The 16,486-nt window shown below is 36.0% G+C and overlaps 1 protein-coding gene, 1 non-coding gene and 2 pseudogenes across 2 annotated transcripts; 3 read left to right on the forward strand and 1 right to left on the reverse strand.

Moving 5' to 3' along the window:
• Window positions 1-1,369: 1,369 nt before the first annotated feature.
• On the reverse strand, window positions 1,370-2,245 carry LOC147943572 (uncharacterized). Its single transcript, XM_087512280.1, has one exon. The coding sequence runs from the start codon at window positions 2,243-2,245 to the stop codon at window positions 1,370-1,372; it is 876 nt and encodes a 291-aa protein (XP_087368406.1).
• A 583-nt stretch (window positions 2,246-2,828) lies between these two features.
• LOC147943573 (small nucleolar RNA R71) lies at window positions 2,829-2,935 on the forward strand. Its single transcript, XR_015558755.1, has one exon. It is a non-coding gene; the product is annotated as a small nucleolar RNA R71 (small nucleolar RNA).
• Window positions 2,936-5,608: 2,673 nt separating this feature from the next.
• Window positions 5,609-6,370, forward strand: LOC147943574 (mavicyanin pseudogene; annotated as a pseudogene).
• A 5,433-nt stretch (window positions 6,371-11,803) lies between these two features.
• Window positions 11,804-12,375, forward strand: LOC147943575 (mavicyanin pseudogene; annotated as a pseudogene).
• Window positions 12,376-16,486: the final 4,111 nt, after the last annotated feature.

The raw sequence follows: 16,486 nt of genomic DNA on the forward strand, positions 1-16,486 counted from the left end.
TTTTAGACCATTTACTGTAGGAATCAAGTTTTAGAGCATTTAGGGTGTTGCATTTCTGCATTTGCATATATTGGATGAAAACAGGTGCTAAAGAGCCAAAAATGGGGAAAAACAAGGACAACTCGAGCATGTACCCGAAGGAGCCATCGAGCTACAAGAACAAGTTCGTACCCCAACACGATCGAAGAGGATCCAAGAGCGAGAAGAGCAACCCGAAGATCCACCCGAGGAGTTACCCGACTCAAGCCTCGTGTACCCCATCGAGTAGACCATCGGGCAGGTTTGGGAAGCTAGGTCAAATGGGTTTCCATATATAAACCCCCTCTTCCCCTAGCTCGCAAATGAGCAAGCCGCAGACCCTCAAACCAGAGAGCGAGAGCTTCTGTGAGAGAACTGAGCGACTCAACATATTTTTCTTGTTTTTGTATTTTTATTTTGTAGTTTTTCGTAGATCTTTTATCCCTACTCTTTTCAACTCTACTCTATCTTTTTAATAATGTCATTTTCATTTATTTCTAATGCTTTATCATTCGTTTCTATGTCTGAGTAGTGTAGCAAAGTTTCTAGAGATGGGATAGATGATTAGGTGTTCTTGATCGGTTAGGATGCTTTAGTTGATTGTTATGATAGATAAATTTCCTTCTAGGTTGATGTTCTTAATGCGGTCAACAGACCAACAGGTTGAGATTAGATCTAGGACGTTTATAATGCTACAGGCCGAAAGGAGTAGATAAAACGCTTGATTAGGTCAATGCTAGAGGTATACTTAACTTTGAGTGACAAAATCAGATAACTCTAAGTGTACTGACAAAAATGAATTGTTCTTAATGCCTGCTTGTTCATATTGCTAGTGCGACAGGGTGGTAGTATGTTCAAGGTTGATTGTTACTAGTGCGACAATGTGGTGACAAGGTTTTAGAGGTTCATTGTCTAGGAAATAATTGCTTGAGGCATGTAAGGCATCCGTATTGGTCCAGAACACTTAGGATTCGATTACCCCCATCCTTAGGAACTTTCGTATTTTATTTCTTGCATTTTCCTTACTTACTCGACCACTTACCCGACCAGGTACATGATAACCTGTATCGAGTAATACCTCGAGCTGTTCATAGTTCACTTGCATACTCGATCAACCCACTCAATTATGTACTCGATTGCTTGCATCGAGTGCTTAGGTCGTGTGGTTTACTTGTTCATATTCTTTTACTCTGTTTATATTAGGACTGTTAGAACCAAACCCCCCTATTGCTTGGCTTGACTTGCTTAATTCTGATTGCATCCTATCTGCTAGCATAACAACCATTTGGATTGATAACCCTTTGTACTACAACTGCATAGGGAATTGATACCCTTGGTGAAAACTAGTCTATCAAATAGCCTTAGACATTACGTTCACACTGGATCTAGTGTCACAAAGGGAGTCCTCAAATTTTACTCCTAAGATGGAGCATGGAACAACAAATTTTCCTGGATCTTCTAACTTGGGTAGTCTTTTCAAAGATGGAGCATGAATGTTCTTCTCTCTAGCCAAAAACGTCTTAACCTCCACCAAATCCTTTTCTTCAACCACAACATCATTGTAAACCTTCTTCAACAAAGAGATATGCTTTACTGCCTCTGTAAAGGGAATGTCAGCGATGAACTCACTTATAGCTTCTTTGTACCGACCATACTTCTTTTCATCCAGAGGTTTCTTCACATGTCTTCTTGGAAAAGGAATTTGTGGCATATAGGGCTTTGGTTCCACAAGAAGTGATTCCTTGGAATCTGCATCAGGAACATCTGAGCTGGGTTTTCCCAAACCTGCAACAGGGACCAACTGGTCTGGACGTGGAGCGGTCGATCTGGGACTTTTTGAAATTGGTTCTGCATCATTGACGGGATCGATCGATCTATAAGGGGGATCGGTTGATCCAACATCTCTGGGGATCAAAATCGAATTATCAGAATGGATGGGACCGGCTGATCTAGGCTCGAGACTGATCGATCCTGTCTCTACGGATGCCAAACATGAATTGATCACAGCACAACTCTGCCCATCTTCGATCCCACCATGGAGTGTGATAGCATTGCATGACTCTTTATTCTTAGAGCTAGAAGAAATAGCAGAGACTCTCTTATCAATGGAATCAACACGTGAACTCAACCTCTCAAATTTTCCATTCAAATCATTGTACATGCTATCAATCTTGACATTAATCTCAGCAGAACTTTTCTTATGGCCCTCCAACAGTGCTTGCATCATCTATTCGAGTTTGTTATCTTGTGAAGCTGCAGATGGAGCATGGTATCCTTGGGTATTTGAGCTATTAAATCCAACACCTTTGTTCCAAAATCCTTGCGAGAAGTTACCTTGTTGATTATGTGGAGGATACACTTGATCTTGAGGATTCTCGACATTAGTGCTTCTGTAGGAGAGATGAGGATAATTTCTATAATTCTGATTAAACCCATGACTCTGATAGTTCCCTTGTCCTCCTACCTAGTTTAGCTCCTCTGTCCCCTCAAAACCTGAATTTACTCCAACTTGCTGATACGCACCCGTCTGCCCGTCGCACATGTTGACAGCTTGCTGATCTCTCTTCAAAAGAAGGTCTACCTTGGCAGTGAGACTCTTAATAACATATGTATTCATGGAGCTAACAACACGCACAGAACGATCATACTCATGGCTATGATTGCTGTTACTCGCTGCAAGGTTTTCGATCAAGAGGTTTGCTTCAGTGGCAGTGTTAGTAGAAAAATCTCCTCTGCTGGCAGTATCGAGTGCCATCTGGTACTTCTGGTCAATTCCTCCATAGAAGATGTTCATAAGATTCTCTTGTGAAAAGCCATGATGAGGACAGTCCCTCATATACTCCTTGAATTTCTCCCATGCTTCACAAAAAGACTCTGTACCACCTTGTGAGAAGGTAGTGATCTTGCTCCTTAACATAGCTGATCGTGACTTAGTGTAGAAGTGGTTTAAAAACGCTGCTCTACACTGCTCCCAAGTGGTAAGTGATCCTCGGTCCAAGAGATTTAGCCATCTCAATGCTTTATCTCCTAAAGAGAATTGGAATAAAGTCAGCATGAGGTAATCATATGGAACTCCATTAGACCTTGTTGTACTAGCCAATCTCTCAAAAGCTTCAATATGGTCCAGAGGGCTCTCTAAGGCTAATCCATTAAACACACAATTCTGAACCAAATTGATGAGACTGTGCTTAATCTTATAGCCTTGTCTCGCAGGAGCAGGAGGTTGAATCGCAGACCGATTCGCAAATAGCCTGTTGTGAGCATCTTCGTCCCTCAAGGTGGCTCGCCTTGCTGGTGGGTTCAGCTCAGCCGCATTCTGCTCTTGTGGAGCTTGACATTGCAGAACAGGGGGAGGTGGCGGAATAATAACCTCTTGAGGGTTAGGCTGATGACCATCTGGATTCTGTCCATCCTCCATCTTATCAGCTTTAGCTTTCGCTTTTCTGTTTTCTCGTTCAAGTAGGGCTAACTCTTCGTTTCGCAGATTACGCAAATCAGTAGGCTTGTGGCTTCTTGTTTGCATGCACCTGAAACACAAGAAAACGAACACAAGAACTAATTAGTAAATAAAAATAATAAATCTTAGACTAAATTTAAATCTAGAATCTCAAAGGTAATCGTTTTGGTCCCCGGCAAAGGCGCCAAATTGATCAAAAGGTCAATTTATAACCCAAAGCACACTCAACCACGATCTAGTGGTGTCGTTGTAACACTTCAGGATCGAATCCACAGAGACCAAACAATTACACTATGAAACTATGAAGATCAAATATAGCTAAGACAAAAGAGGAAGTTTGTGAAGCAAGTAATAATTAAAAACGGAAAGTAAATAAGTTGTTTCTAAATCAAAAAGGAAATATTGGGCGCAGGGAACCAGTTAGGGGACATGACCACAAAATTAGATGATGGATTAGGATATCATTAAATACCGTTCTAGAACTCAAATCTCGAATTTAAAATTAACCTACTGTCGCAGCATTAGTTATCTATGAAAGGAATTGATAAAACTCTAAACCGTCTTTTGAATCTAACAATCCTAGCAAGCAGTAAGTTCAAGTTTGATTATGTTCACAAGGTGCCTCAACTTCAACTGTCGTTGGCTAAGGATCACCTTGCTCACCTAAGTTCTTTCAAGCAATTCAACAACACTTTTGATGCCTAGATGAATTAAGCCTATGATCATAAACTAGGTAGCTAATCTAGTTTAAGCAATAAGAACAACAATAGATGAAGAACTCAATAAATCAATCCAAATCTAACAACCTAAGTTAGAGAATCATAAAATCTCTTTTGAAACCCGAAACCCAACAGTAAAACTACTCAGCAATAGAGAAACAGAAACAGCAAATCAATGATGAAGATAACATAATTGAATTGCCAAAAAATAGAAAATAGGGTTTAGAAATCTTCTCCAAAGTGTCAAGAAGGATTAGAGATCTTCTCCCTTCAGCTCTCAATACAAAATAGTCTTAGAAAAATAAAGCTTATGTCTCTGGAGGCCGAGCCTCTAACTTAAATATCAAAATAAAACCCTAAAAGTCGGTTTAAAACGAAAAAGGAAAACTTGCTTCGGATACGGGACTGGTCGATCCCGAATGCGGATCAGCCGATCCTGGATTTTCTCCATCTGCTTGCTAGTTCGATCAGTCTTCACCAAATTGGCTCCAGATGCATGTTTTCATCCCCTAAACACTAAGTTTCCTTCCAAAGTAACCTAGAACCTGTACAAACTCTCAAAAGACCAAAAAGCACACTTGGACTTTATAAAAGACTCAAAACAAGTATAAAAACTATAGTTAAAATCTTATAAAATACAGACACATCAGTGTGGGTTTACAAAAGAGTAGTGAAAGTTTAGATTTTATATTGAAACAAAATTATTAAGGTTAGATTTTACAATTAAACAAAATTATATGTCGGTTTGGGCTTACAAAAGAGTAGTTAGGATTTAGAGTTTATATTTTACAATTAAACAAAATTATATATCGGTTTGGGTTTATAGAAAGGGAGTTAGGGTTTAGGTTTTAAATTTTACAATTAAACAAAATTATATGATCGTTTGAGTTTATAAAAGAGTGGTTAGGGTTTAAGGTTTAGATATTACAATTAAACAAAATTGTATTTCAGTTTAGGTTTATAAAATAGTGGTTAGAGTTTAAATTATACAATTAAACAAAATTATATTTCAGTTTGGGTTTATAAATAATGGTTAGTGTTTAGATGTTATAATATTTTTGTTAATAATATCAATCCTTTATCTTTAATTTTTGAACAAATTTCTTGTTAAAAACAAAACTGTTGGAAAAATAGGAAATTCATATCAAAAAGGTCGTGGTATCCATCTCGAATATGGAAAGAAAGAAAGATATTACGTAAATAAAACATAATCAAATAATCACTAGAAATTATCAAATTAATCTTCAAATTCCAAAAGGGATAGGATTATCGATCTCAACCGACCCCCTCGACTCTATATAAGAAACATGTAGACCCCTTCTCAATCTCTCACCAAATGAACTCATTATTTCTCTTAATAATCTCTCTCAAATTTGTTTCTCTCATTCCAAAGTTAAGAACCAAAAACACAATCATGGCTTTGATTAAGGAGAACATGTTTTTTACTTCTTTATTGATTCTTGTAACTCTTTTTGGAGTTACCATATTGGAGGAACCGTTCATAAGGTCGGAGACTCGAAGGGATGGACGATGATAGATGTTGATTACGAGTCTTGGGCATCATCAAGAACTTTTCAAGTCGGAGACTCTTTGGTCTTCTCATACAACAACAATTTCCACGACGTCGCTGAACTCACTTACAATGATTTTCAGCAGTGTGAATCGTCTAACCCGCTGACAAAATACCATACCGGATCTGATACCATCATTCTAACCAAACCGGGACTCCAACAATTCATATGCGGGGTTCCTAGTCACTGCATGTTGGGACAGAAGCTTCAAATCCATGTCTTGCCGGCCTCCTTGGGTGCCCTGGCTGCTCCAGTTCCTCGACCAGTCAAGCTCTTCCTCGTCTCTTCCACCATCTCCGTTAGCTGATTCACCGGTCAATAATGCTCCACAGTATCAGATGGGACCATCACAAGCTAGCTCCACATAACGCAGCTTCAGCCTCTAATATTGTTTGGATCGGATCCAACTTGCTTTCTATTCTTTTCTTTATTCTTTTAGTTTGATAGATTCATACACGTTTAGACTGAGTTGTAGTTATTTTCCTTCTCTAGTGGTTTTGTTTATTCTTTTGGTTGTACTTCTTACGTTTTGATTGAGTTGTAGGTTTTTTTCCTTCTCTAGTGTTTTTGTTTACTCAATAACTAATGTAATATCTTTATTTTTCTTCTTGTGCTCTCACAAATACGTACTACTTAATTTCTTATATTTTAGCAGCCGAAAAATTAGCCTGTTGAATTGTAGTCCATTATTATATAGTATGAGACATCGGAAAAGTAAATTAATTAGTAAATTTTCAAGGTCTTGTAGGAGTATAGTTTAACATTTTATTAAACGACAATCTTCATATATATCACACACACAAAAAAATCTGTATTTTTGCAATAATTACAAAAATTGTTTTTAGGAAAATCGAATATTCAAATAGATACCACATAAGCATTAAAAAGATGAAAACATATACTCCATAAACGAATCATATTAACTCATATATTCCTGAACACCAAAATATATTTTAGTCTTTTTTATAATGTTAGCTATACAAATAAATAAGGTAAAACAATCATTAAATTTACAGATTTGACTAGCTAATTCACAAATTGTTGTTCATCTATATTCTTTCCGACATTCTAACAAACGTTTTATGGTATGAAACTATAAGATCGAGAATTATTAGCTAGATTTCGTAGTATATTTCATTTAAAGTCAAGTTTTATTACTAATATATATTCTCTCTGTTTCATAAAGACTATCATTTTTTTTTCATAAAAAATATTACTTTACATTTTCAATATGATATTTTAAATGAAATGACTTATTTTATCCTTAATCCAAAATTCTTTTTATTAAACTTAAAAAAATTAACTACTCATTAAATAAATGTATATTTATATAATTTTAATTTTTCTTAATTTGTGTACCCTATGTCAAAATAACATTTTTTATGAAACGGAGGAAATATTACGAAAACCGTAGATGAAGAAATTAAGATCCATAAATCGGCGGCAGGCACAAGCACAAACACTTTCTAAATGGACACTTGATAGCTAGCTATATCATGATTTGTTTACTAAATAATATTTAAGGGTACAGTATTTCAGTATTTGCAAAAAAATGCTTCTTTTGTCGTATCCATTTTCTTTTATAAATATTTTCTTCAGTTATACATTTTCAACCGTGCAACGTTCATGAATTATGATGATCCTCAAAATCAAAATCATATGTAACCAATAACTTCATGATTATAAGAATAAATACCAATCCTTCCCATCACCTAAGTTTATAACATTAGGTGTCATCAAAGATATGTTATGTAGATTTTGCCTACGTCATAATTCTTTTTGTTATGTTTTCAGTCATTCATTTCTTTATTTTATTTATAACTATAATTTGTACCCGCGCAAGTGCAGGATTTTAATTTAATTTTTTTTTATTAATATAATTTCTTGAGCTTAAATATAATTATTCAAAGTTTTGAGGGTGAATCTTTGTAATATATGTCATGTGGTAATATTAAGTAAAATAAACGATATTGATGACTACTTCAAGATCTTTTATCATTAAGAGAGTTTATCTCTTATTTATATTTCATCAAAACATTTTTTAAAGGTTTTGATGTTGATCGATTGTTGATCTAATTGTATATACTATTTATGATTAGATGTTGATAATAACATAATATTATTCCGTATAAATTTAAATATACTAAATTTCATGAATATTGCTTAGTGTAAAGGTAAAATATAATATCATATCGTTATAACATTTTTACCGAGTTTGCTTTACCCATCGAAGTAATTGCAACGTACCATAAACGACCAATTCATGAATTTGCCTATCTTATCCTACTTTCCATGATTATATGGCCAAATGGTTAAACCCGACTTAGAATCTAATAATCTATTTAATAATGTATGTCATTTATTTTTTTACAAACTCATTTGTTTCACACAATAAATGAGATGTCAGAGATTTTAATTTATTCATGTGTAATTGTGTATTATTATATTTTCAAGTTTTACTAATTTATTTTCAAACACTTTTAACTATAATTCTTTTGTCATTATTGATGATGCACTCCTTTTGACATCTATTTTTTTCCACTTTCTATTGACTCACATATAACACATATTAGACTGTAAAATGATTTTCAAGACATATTATAACTATTTTCTCTTTAATTACTATCTTTCAAAACTTAAATTTGGATAAGAAGCATTTGATCTAATTGATGAAATATCAAATTTGTTTTTCTTTTTGATCATGTTATGAAATAATATTTCACTTTAAATTTTATTTTTCCTGTTTAAAATTTTATAAATACAATTACATTATTATTTTTATTCTACCATAATTTAAGTTTTACTTCCATTCAAAAACTTGGTAATACACAATTACATAAAAAAATGATTCTAGCATAAATTTAAATTTTACTTCCATTTTAAAACTCAATAATATAAAATTACATAATTTTTTTTTATTCTACCATAATTTTAAAATTTACTTCCACTCTAAAACGCAATAATACATTTAAAATTTTAAATTATGATCAGTTTAGTAGAAAATTTTAAATATATTATTACCACTAATAAAAAATTATAGTATTGTTTTCTTATTTTGATATTTTATTTATTTTACATAATTATTTTTATTTAAACTTTCTATTAATTATAATTAACATAAATATGCACTAAATAAATATTTTAAATTTATTTAAAGTAAGAAAAAAATTGCTAAGGTGGATGTTTTTGTAGCTAGAAATGATGATATATAATTACAGTATCAATGGAGATTCTAATAATAGTTCTTGTCTTCTTGACCTAGGAAAATATTTTATTTGTCTCTTATAATTATATGTGTTAACCATATGATGCACATATATGTAAAAGAACAAAGCATAAACGATACATGAAAGAAAGTTACGTACCAATAGGTAATAATATTATTTCAAATTCAGTGTAGTACTTCATATATATCGGGTAGATACTCTATTCTTTTTTTTTATTATTCTTTTTTTTTATGGTTGAATAATAAAATTAGAGTCTCGTTAATCCCTATTTTGTTTGCTCCCTACTTAATGCTTTTTCGAATTATGATCAAGAGGTAGATGTTCTCTATAGATAGAATATTTGTTTTTGGAACAACATAATTAGGCCGTTACAAATGAAGTCATTGCACTGGTGACGGAAGACATGAAAGGATGTGTAGAGAAGTGGAGAAATTGAAATTGAATGGTATGCGTTGCAGCATCGGATGGTGAAACGACATGGATCGAGGGTTAAGGAGGAGAGAAACGTGTGAAGGTGGAACGTTCTTCACACCGCCGTCCCAAAAATTTATCAGGTTGAATCCATATGATTTTAAAATAGTGTTGGGTCAAGAGACTTTCGATGAAATAGTGTTGGGTCTACAGACTTTACAGACTTTAGATGAACTCTAATGGATCATGTTATTTGTATGATTGTTTATAGGATTTATTAAAATCTTTAAGGCCCATAAAATTAAAGAAAAAATAGCTATTGTGGCAGCACCAGAGTGAGAAAATATAACTTTATATATATAGACTAGATTTATAACCCGCGCGTTACGCGGGACTATATTTTATTATTATTAATGCAACCTGTTGAATATAATTATAATTATTAATATTAAAAATATAAATCTATATAGATGTCAAAAATATTTTATTAATCGATATCTAACTTATCTATTTTGTTTAACATTTTTTACAATTATTTTTTTCTTTATTTTTTATATACACTTGTCATCTTTTTCAAATACTGTTTTTCACATTCTATTATCTCACTTACAATATATTGATTATAAAAACATATCATAACTATTTTTCATCTTTTTCATCTTCCAATATTCGTTTGTTTTTATCGGTTGAATGATCATTACTTACGAACATAGACGTAAAAAAATCTTAGAAAATATACCCACTCTTTGTCACAAATTTCTTTAACAATGTTTTACTACACGTAACAATTTATTTCTAGTAATAAATCTCATAATTGGACTTGTTTCTATCCATAAATACCATATTATAACATCAAATATTACATTTTATCTTAACTGTTTGACAAAAAAAAATTATGTTCATATATATAATTTTTTTTTACTTTTAAAATATGTATAGTCTACTCTCTATCCATGTAATGTTCTTTTATTTGTATTCTCCTAAATCTACTAACTCTAAAGATTACTTTAACTTTTAAAAATGTATTTTTTTCTAAAAATAGAACTCTTTTAAAGTTTTAATTAAAATTCTACAATCTACCACTACTATTATGATTGTTTTTATTACAACTAACTTTCTCAAATTTCTTCTTAGTTTTTTTTACTATATTTTCTGCATGTGTGATGTTCAGAATATGCTTTCATTAATATTTTTTTAATTTCATGTAACATTATATAATTCTCTTAAATATATATATATTATTTTAATTTTTGAGCACTTGATTAATATTTTTTTCTTTTTTGGATATACCTTTGTTTAACAAATTTCACCATTTTAAAATTTTGAAAACGATATATAACATAGATCGCTCAAACTATTTTAATTATATATATTATTTTGAATTCTAAATAATAATATACACCAAATCCTTCTGGTTTTAATTGAATATACAATTTAGCACTAACAAACATAGTCTCAAGTTTTACATACATATATATAGATATATTATTGATTATATTATACTTTAACTGAAAATAATATTATATACAGACTTTTAATTAATAAAATTAATTTATAATTTAAAAGCAAGAATTGAATAACCTCTTGATCTTAAAAAACCTTTAAATTTTTGTGTTTGATTTCTAAAAAAAATCTTTCTTTCTTTATCTTAATAATTGTAACTCTTGAAAGTAATTGTTATTCAATTAAATAGATAATAGCTTTATTTTTCCCCTATTTCTCGCCTTTTACAAATATTTACACATTTTTTATATGGTATGATAGAAATATCTAATTTTATATTTATGTAATCTCTATTCATATTTTACTTTGATATTTTTTTTGTTGTATTTTTTTCATTTTGTTTTTAATTTATATTTTAGTTTAAATTATTATAAATTGTTGTTTTTATAATAATTAAAAATGAGTGAATTAATTGATACATTTACTTTAGATTTTATGTTCTATTGATGATATGAATTAATTTGTAAGTGATGAGGTGGAGAAAGGAGAAGAGAGAAAAGCCAACTTTATATATATAGATTCTTTTGTTAATGATATCAATGCTTTTATTTTTAATTCTAAACAAATTTTTTTTTAAATATATCTAAAATCAAATTTATTGTTAAAACAAAACTGCTGAAAATTTTCATATTAGATACGTCATGGTATCCATCTCGAATATCGAAAAAGGGAAAGATATTACGTAAACAACACATAATAAAATAGTCACTAAGAATTACTATCAAACTAATTTTCAAATCCCAACAGGAATAGGATTACCTCTACCGACCCCTCGGCTCTATATAAAAAACATATAGACCCTTCTCAACTTGTCACCAAACAAATTCATTACGTCCATTAATCATCTCTCTCAGACTTGTTTCTCTCATTCCCAAGTTAAGAACCAAAAACACTATCATGGCTTTGACTAAGAAGAACATGTTTTTTACTTCTTTCTTGACTCTTGCAAACTCTTTTTGGAATTACCCTTGGAGGAACCGTTCACAAGGTCGGAGACTTAAAGGGATGGACGATGATAGAAGTTGATTACGAGGCTTGGGCATCATCAAGAACTTTTCAAGTCAGGAGACTCTTTGGTCTTCTCATACAACAACAATTTCCACGACGTCACTGAAGTCACTCACAATGATTTTCAGCTGTGTGAATCGTCTAAACCACTTGTGACATACAATACCGGGTCTGACTCAATCATTCTAACCAAACCGGAAGTCCAACAGTTCATATGCGGAGTTCCTGGTCACTGCAAGTCGGGGCAGAAGCTTCAAATCCATGTCTTGCCAGCCTCGTTGGGTCACGTCGCTGCTCCGGTTCCTGGACCTGTCCGATCACCTAGCTCTTCCTCGTCTCCTTCACCAGCCAACGGTCCACAGTATCAGCATCAGATGGCTCCATCACCTCTTCAAAGTGGTGCCTCAAAGTCGGCTTCTTGGATCGGCTTCAGCTTGTTGGCATTGATCTTAGCACTCTAGTCTTGTCTTTTATTATTACACTTTTTAATTTCCTTTTGTAATAGCGAGTGAAGGTTCGTTGTTAAACACTGAAACAACATATTCCTTTTTCTTTTTTCTTCTTTGCATTACTTTATTTAATTAGGTTTTGCTATCTTGTAATTAGAATTTAGCTTATTCATTAATTCAAATCTTATTTTTCTAAAAGAATTTAGTATATCACCACCAATCATCATAATTAAGTGACCTCTTTTTTAATACTCCATTCGTTTCAAAATATAAGATTTTTTAAACAATAACATGTAGATTAAGAAACATCTTGAAACGACCGACCTTTTTTTTTTTAATAATAAATAATAAATAATAATAATATAATAAATAAACTACAACCGAAAGACCGTCACAAAGACCCTCTGTCCCGAAGGACCGTCACAAAGACTATCTGTCCCGAAGGACCGTCACAAAGACACTCTGGCTAAACAGCCCGCCACAAAGGCCAACAAATGGCTAAAAGCCCGCCACAAAGGCCACACAATTGGCTAAAAGCCCGCCACAAAGGCCACACAATGTCTAACAAGACCGCCACACACAGGCACTCTGACTCGAAAGTCCGCCACAAAGGCCACACAATGTCTAACAAGACCGCCACACACAGGCACTCTGACTCGAAAGTCCGCCACAAAGGCACAAAAGCCCCTCCAAGGCTTCCCACCGCTAAAATGGACAAATTCTGACTCCCGCAAAACTTTCCATATTTAGCACTTTCCATTTTTGGAAACTTTCCACTTTTGGAAACTTCTCTTCACAACCCCGCCTCACGGAAACTTTGTACCCCAAACACCACCTCATCTTGTTACTGAGTCGCACAACCAACCACCCCAAGCGACCGAGTAACAAGAGAGATGGGCTGGAATACTCCATTCCCGCTCCAGCCACGGATTACAGACGGAACCAGACTAGGCAAGCTCAAGTCGTGGTTGCTTCTCATACCACTTCTTAAACCTTGCCTTCATCCTTGCCTCAGGTTCCCAAGTCTGCTCCTCCACACCATCACAGTCCCACAGGACTCTCATCAAAGGAATCTTCTTCTTCCGAAGTTCCTTGATCCTCCTCTCGAGAACCCTCACTGGTCTCGCCTCCAAAGTCATGTTAGGCTGAAGATCTTCTGGAATCTTAGCCAACAACTGATCATCCTCACGGAGACACTTCCGCAACATAGACACATGGAATACCTTGTGGAAAGCACGCATAACCTCAGGTAACTCCAGTCTATATGCCACTGGTCCAACTCGCTCAATCACTCTGAACGGACCCATATACCTTGGACTCAACTTAGTCTCAGTCAATGACCTGTTCGGACCCCGCAACATGGCCATCTTGAGGTACACTCTGTCTCCTACCTGAAACTCAAGATCTCTCCTCCTCCTATCAGCATAACTCCTCTGCCTATCCTGAGCCTCTTTCATGTTCAGCTTGAGAACCCGAATCTTCTCTGAGGTCTCCTGAACAAAATCTGCCCCGTACATGCTCCTCTCCCCCACCTGAGTCCAGCATAACGGTGTACGACACGGCCTCCCATACAAGGCCTCATAAGGAGCCATACCAATACTCGCCTGATAGCTGTTGTTGTAAGCAAACTCTACCAAGTTCAGGTGATCTGCCCAATGGCCATCCCAATCCAAAACACACATCCTCAGCAAATCTTCCAACGTCTGGATCGTCCTCTCAGACTGTCCATCTGTCTGGGGATGATAAGCTGTACTCATATGCACCTTAGTGCCCATCTCTGCCTGAAAAGCCTGCCAGAACACCGAAGTGAACTTAGAATCTCTGTCAGACACAATGCTCGCTGGCACCCCATGCAATCTGACTATCTCACTCACATATTTCTTAGCCAAGACCGCTGCTCCATCAGTCTTCTTAATGGCCAAAAAATGTGCTGACTTAGTCAACCGATCCACAATGACCCAGATAGCATCAAAGGTCCGTGACACTGGCAATCCTACCACAAAATCCATGGTAATCATATCCCATTTCCACTCAGGAATGGGTAAACTCTTCAGTAAATCGCCAGGAACCTGATGCTCAGCCTTCACCAGCTGGCACACATCGCACCTAGCGACCCAACTAGCTACATCCTTCTTCATCCCGACCCAATGATAATACCTCTTGAGGTCACGGTACATCTTAGTCGCTCCTGGATGAATGGATAACTTGCTCGCATGAGCCTCTCTCAGAATCTCCTGCCTCAACTCCTCATCCTTGGGCTCACAAACCCGACCGTGCACCAAGATAGTACCATTATCTGAGACCTGATACTCTGAATCCACATCCTTAGAGGCATTCAACAGCCTCAAATCCTTCTCCTGAGCCAACCGCACCCTACTCAGAAGATCTGCTCTATCTACTGCTTCCAAACCCAACGGTTCCTGTGAAACAGCACACAAGCTCAACGCACTGATCTCCCCTACCAGAGACTCCATCTCCTGCTCCTGAGCCGAAGCTACCCTCTTCCGACTCAGAGCATCTGCAACCGTGTTAGCCTTACCAGGATGATAGGCTATCTCCAAATCATAATCCGCCACAAGCTCCATCCACCGCCTCTGCCTTAAATTCAACTCAGGCTGAGTAAATATATACTTTAGGCTCTTATGATCTGTAAACACTTGTACCTTTGCACCATAAAGATAAGATCTCCAAATCTTCAGGGCAAAAACTACAGCACCCATCTCCAAATCATGAGTAGGATAATTGCCTTCATGCACCCGCAACTGCCGCGAAGCATATGCAATTACCTTCCCATGTTGCATCAGAACACACCCCAAACCAACTCTAGATGCATCTGTATAAACCACATAGGGTTCTCCCTGCTCAGCCAAAGCCAACACTGGCGCAGTAGTCAACATCTCCTTCAGGCTTGCAAAGCCTTCCTCACACTCTTCTGACCAGACAAAAGGAACATCCTTCCCTGTCAACTTAGTCATAGGACGTGCTCTGCTTGCAAATCTCTGCACAAATCTCCTGTAATAACCTGCCAATCTAAGGAAACTCCTGATCTCTGTGGCATTCTGCGATCTAGGCCAATCCCTAATAGCCTGAATCTTCTCTGGATCTACAGAAACCCCCTCTGCAGAAACAATGTGACCCAGAAAGCCCATCTCACGCTGCCAGAAACTGCACTTGCTCAACTTAACAAACAACTTCTGCTCCCGCAGCTTCTCCATAACCGCCCTCAAATGCACTGCATGCTCCTCAGGACCCTTAGAATAAACCAGGATATCGTCGATGAAAATGATGACAGATACATCCAGAAACTCCTGAAACACACTGTTCATCAATCTCATAAACGCTGCTGGTGCGTTAGTCAATCCAAAGGGCATCACTACAAACTCATAGTGCCCATACCTCGTCCTGAAAGCAGTCTTCCTCACATCTGCCTCATCAATCGGTATCTGATGATAACCCGACGCCAGGTCTACCTTAGAGAACCAAGTAGCACCCCTCAACTGATCCAACAACTCATCGATCCTAGGAAGAGGGTACTTGTTCTTCACAGTGACCCGGTTCAAACCCCGATAATCGATACACAACCTGAAACTCCCATCCTTCTTCTTCACAAACAACACCGGCGCTCCCCACGGTGATACACTAGGACGGATGAATCCCTTACTCAACAAATCCTCTAGCTGCTTCTTCAGCTCTGCCATCTCTGCTGGAGCCATTCTGTAAGGCGCCTTGGATAACGGTGTCGTCCCCGGTTCCAGTTCAATGGTAAAAGGATCCGACCAAGATGGTGGTAATCCCTGCAAAGACTGAAACACATCCTCAAACTCTTCCACTACCGGAATACCGCTAGCCGTAGACTTCCCCACTGACTCTGGCATAGATATAGTAACCTAATAAGCCTCACGGCCCTTCTCGATCATCTTCCCAGCCTGAATGGCTGAGATCACGAGACTCCTCGAAATCGGTCTAATTCCCTGAAAAACCAACTTCTCTCCTGGACGCTCAAACTCCACTCTACCCCTATGGCAGTCCAAATGCACCATATGCAGATGCAACCAATCCATCCCGAGAATAACATCATACAACTCCACTGGACTGATAAGCAAATCCGCTGGCCACGACTCCC

The sequence above is a fragment of the Camelina sativa genome, chromosome 5, assembly GCF_030686135.1.
Source record: "Camelina sativa cultivar CO46 ecotype springtype chromosome 5, ASM3068613v1".
NCBI lineage: Eukaryota > Viridiplantae > Streptophyta > Magnoliopsida > Brassicales > Brassicaceae > Camelina > Camelina sativa.